Here is a 3,857-nt window from a genome sequence, read left to right as displayed (position 1 = left end):
AAAAAGAAACCCCCCCTTGTTTCTGGAGAGGGGGCTGAGTGGAACGGGGTTCAGGAGGCTTCAGGATGCTCACAGTTATCTTTCTGAAGACACACATATGTTCACTTTGTGAAATTATTTTCCTTGTAGGATTTGTATATTTTCTACAAGGGTGTTAGATTTTTACTATATTTTATCATTGTTGTTGCTGAGTACCATCAAGTTGGAGCTGACTTATAGCTCACCCTCCAGTGGCTTTTCAGAGTCTGTAAATTTCACAGGAGGAGATTGCCCATCCTTCTCCCATGGATCTATTGGTGGATTCGAACTGCATGCCTTTGGGATTTCAGAGCAATTTCTTACCAGGAGGTCACCAGAGCTCGTTATCATTAGGAAATTTAATTTTGATGAGGGCTTCCCATTTCAATAAGAGAATATGGTGCCTACTAAGACACCCTAGAGAGCCCGGGTGGCCTGTGGGATAGGAAGTTGCACTACTGACCCAAACGTGAGTGGTTTGAATCCACCAGTGGCTCTGTGGGAGAAAGATGGGGAAGCTCCTCACATGCGATTTATAGCCTTTGAAAACCCAGTGGAGCATCAGGTATGAATCAGTTCAGACTTGATGGCGATGAAAGAGAGGGAGAGGGAGAAGGAGAGGGGGAGGGGGAGACAGAGAAGAAAGGAGAAGAGAAGAGAGGTGAGGAAAGGAGAGGAGAGGAGAGAGGAAAGGAGAGGAGAGGAGAGGAGAGATGGAGAAGAAAGAGAGAGAGAGAAACCAGTAGTTGCTCTGAGAAAGAGAGATGAGACAGTCTGCTTCCATGAGGAGGTACAGCCTTGGAAACCTTCTGGGGCAGCTCTCTTCTGTCCTACAGGGTTGCTACAATTCAGAATCAATTCAATGGCATTGGGCTTGAGTGGTACCAATTAAGGTCTCTTGTACTGGCCCCTTGGTATATATGACATGATATTTTAAACACTCACATTGAATCCTTTCAGTCCTTTGTCTGTTGGTAAAAGCAGAGTGAACGGTCCCAGGCTACTCAGTGGCCAGGCATAAACTTTGCCTTAGGTTTGGAAACACACAGAGAAGACACCAAGTGGGTCAGTAGCTCACATTGAGTAAAATCAGACCAATAAAGAAGGCATTCTGTAAGCTGGGAGGGAGACGCTCTGAGAATGGACAGCACCATGTTGACATGGCCCAAATGAGTCCCTCTTCCTTCTTTCACACTCCTTCTCCCCTTTGTTGTTGTTATGTGCTGTTGAGTCACTTGTGACTCATAGCAATCCTATGGACAATGGTCCTAAACCTTGCTCTATCCTGAGCCAACCTCATTGTCTCTGACATACCCACCCGCCTTACCCCAGTCACTGAATCAATCCATCTCATCGAGGGTCTTCCTCTCTTGCGCTGTCCCTCCACCCTCCCAAGCATCATGTCACTGTTGGTGTGACAGAATCAATGGTGACTTCAGGAATCTGTCCTTAGCTCTTTGCCTGTGAGTTTCTGCTTTTCTAGAACTCTTGGTGCTAACTGTTCCTTATCTCCTTGGAAACAGCTATCCTTCTTTCCCCTCTATTCCCCAAAAGGGCCACTCTCCAGAGTCAATGAGTCTTGTCTATCCTGCATGCCTTTCTAGATATCTTTCTAGTGTTGGCAGATGCCCTGTGGGAACTAGCTTCCCCTCCACAGTGCTCTGCACCTCGGCCACGTACCCAAGAGTGTGATGAAAATGTTCAGGCTCCCTTGCCATTTCCCTCTGGGTTCTGTGTTTAAGTCTCTCAGCCGCTCCATGATGCTTCCGTAACATGTCAAGCCATCTCCCACGTAGCCTTTCTGGCAAGTGCACCTTCAGAGGAGCAGAAAACACAGTCTCAGGGTCTTTGAACCTTTGAGTAGTAAGCCTAGCAAAATTCTGAGATCCTCCCATCCAATGCTTCCTATTTACAGATGCAGAGAACGAGGCATAGTGTAATACAGGGATGAAGCCAGGGAAGAGCCAGCAACACTAGCCAGTGTTCCCAATGTATAGGAGGCCCTCCAGAAATGTACAGCTAGTAAATGATGTATTTGTATGGGCATATGATAATTTTTTTCAGCCCTTTTTTGCTTTTTCATTGTAGGGAGCTCTGGTGGCCTATTGGCAAGAAGCTGCACTGCAGTCCTGAAGGCACGTGGTTCGAGGCCACTAGCTGCTCTGTAGGAGCAGGATGAGCAGTCTCTTTCCATCTGATTAACTGCCTCTGATAAACCACAAGAGGGTCAGCTGTGGGTTGGTTCTGATTCGACAGTACACAACAACAACAACATTTTTCATTGTGATCAAAGGACCATGCACAACAGAATCACATGAGAATGAATTCCTAAAACCTTAGAAGGCTAGAACCTGTGAGAGGCAGAAACCTGTCTGAGAAGGAAACTCAAAACTTGAACAGAGTAGGACTTTTAACAGAGAGCAATAGCAAGTACTTAGTCAAAGAAAAAAAATGTGAGATCCAGAAAAACGAGACAGTCCTGTCGAGTTCTGGCTCTCACAGTTTCTCTGTATAAATGTAGCTTCTAGGGTCCCACTAGGGAACTCTGCTGGAGTAATCCACAGGGGACTGAATTATTAACCTAAAAGTTATGTTTGTATAGACATTGGAATTGATCAATGCTGAGGGAGAAAGATGAGCAATCTCTTCTCATGCTATTTGCAGCCTTGGGAACCCAATGGAAAGTCAGCTATAAATTGGTTCTGACTTTAAGGTAATACCATTTGGTGGTTTTGGGTTTTTTTTGGTTGTTGTTGTTTTTGCTTTTTTTAGGGCCCCACAATAGAGTAGAATCACTCAACAAAATAATCTATTGTGACCAGCCTTCAACAGTGGTGAGTGAGGATTCACGAGAATTAGCAATGGCTTTCAGAGATATTCCTCTTCATCACCCTCTTGGTTAAGAACCACTTGCCATTCAGATAGTAAAACTCTCACCTCCTAGATTGCAGACTCCAAGCCTACACTGTAGATACTGTTGTTGTTATTACTTGCCATTGAGTCAACATAGCGATCCTATGAACAATGGCTCTGAACTTGGCCCTCTGCTGAGCCAACCTCACCATCTCTGACATATTTGACCCTATTGCCACAGTCACTGTGTCACCCCATCTCATCTGGGGTCTTCCTCTCCTGTGCTGACCCTCTACACTTCCATGCTTGATAACCTTCTTCAAGGACTGGTCCTTCCTGGCAACTTGGCCAAAAGTATGTGAGACAAAGCTTCAAACTCCTTGCCTCCAATGAGCAACTTGGTTTCACCTTCTCCAGGACAGGCCTGTTTGTTCCTTGGCAGCCCGTGATATGTTCAATACTCTTTTCCAGCACCACATTAAAAGGCATTGATTCATCTTCTGTCCTCCTTATTTTCTAGCTCTAAGGTGCACAGCAAATGATTGGGAGCTCCATGACTTCGATCACGTGCACTTTAATCTCTAAGTCTCTAGACTAACATGGTTGCTTTTTAGTACTCTGAAGAGGTTCTTGACATCAGATTGCCCCAATACAACTTGTCTTTTGATTTTCTGACTGCTGCTACCACGGGTGCTGATTGTGGATCTAGGCAAGATGAAATAAAAGGCCACAATCTCCATCTATCTTGATATTATCTGTTGGCCTAATCAGTAGTAAATATCTTTGCTTTCTTGGTGTTGAGATACAATCCATTCTACTGCAATAATCAGAGCAAACCATCCAATAAGTAATAGATTCAAATTTTGACTCTTCTACTCAACATTGTGGTGACTTTGGAGGGGTCACTTAATTTTTCTGAACATAGTGGAGTGGACTTGGGGGGTGGGATTGTATAACAATGAAAGAATTTTTCTTTTACTTTTCAA

The 3,857-nt window shown here is 44.5% G+C and overlaps 1 protein-coding gene across 1 annotated transcript in view; it reads right to left on the bottom strand.

Moving 5' to 3' along the window:
• The window catches only part of STAB2 (stabilin 2), a 251,479-nt gene that overhangs the window by 171,934 nt on the left and 75,688 nt on the right, over positions 1–3,857 (bottom strand). The window contains exons 10-11 of the mRNA XM_006888578.1: positions 1,699–1,832; positions 964–1,046 (exon numbers count right to left, since the gene is read on the bottom strand). Of these exons, the coding sequence (XP_006888640.1) occupies positions 964–1,046; positions 1,699–1,832 (217 nt within the window). The remainder of the gene's footprint in view (positions 1–963; positions 1,047–1,698; positions 1,833–3,857) is intronic.

Source organism: Elephantulus edwardii, unplaced genomic scaffold, assembly GCF_000299155.1.
Source record: "Elephantulus edwardii isolate Elephantulus edwardi_28Jun2011 unplaced genomic scaffold, EleEdw1.0 scaffold00068, whole genome shotgun sequence".
Lineage (NCBI taxonomy): Eukaryota > Metazoa > Chordata > Mammalia > Macroscelidea > Macroscelididae > Elephantulus > Elephantulus edwardii.
The sequence above is the reverse complement of the archived record's forward strand: the minus strand, read 5'-3'. Positions and strand labels throughout refer to the sequence as shown.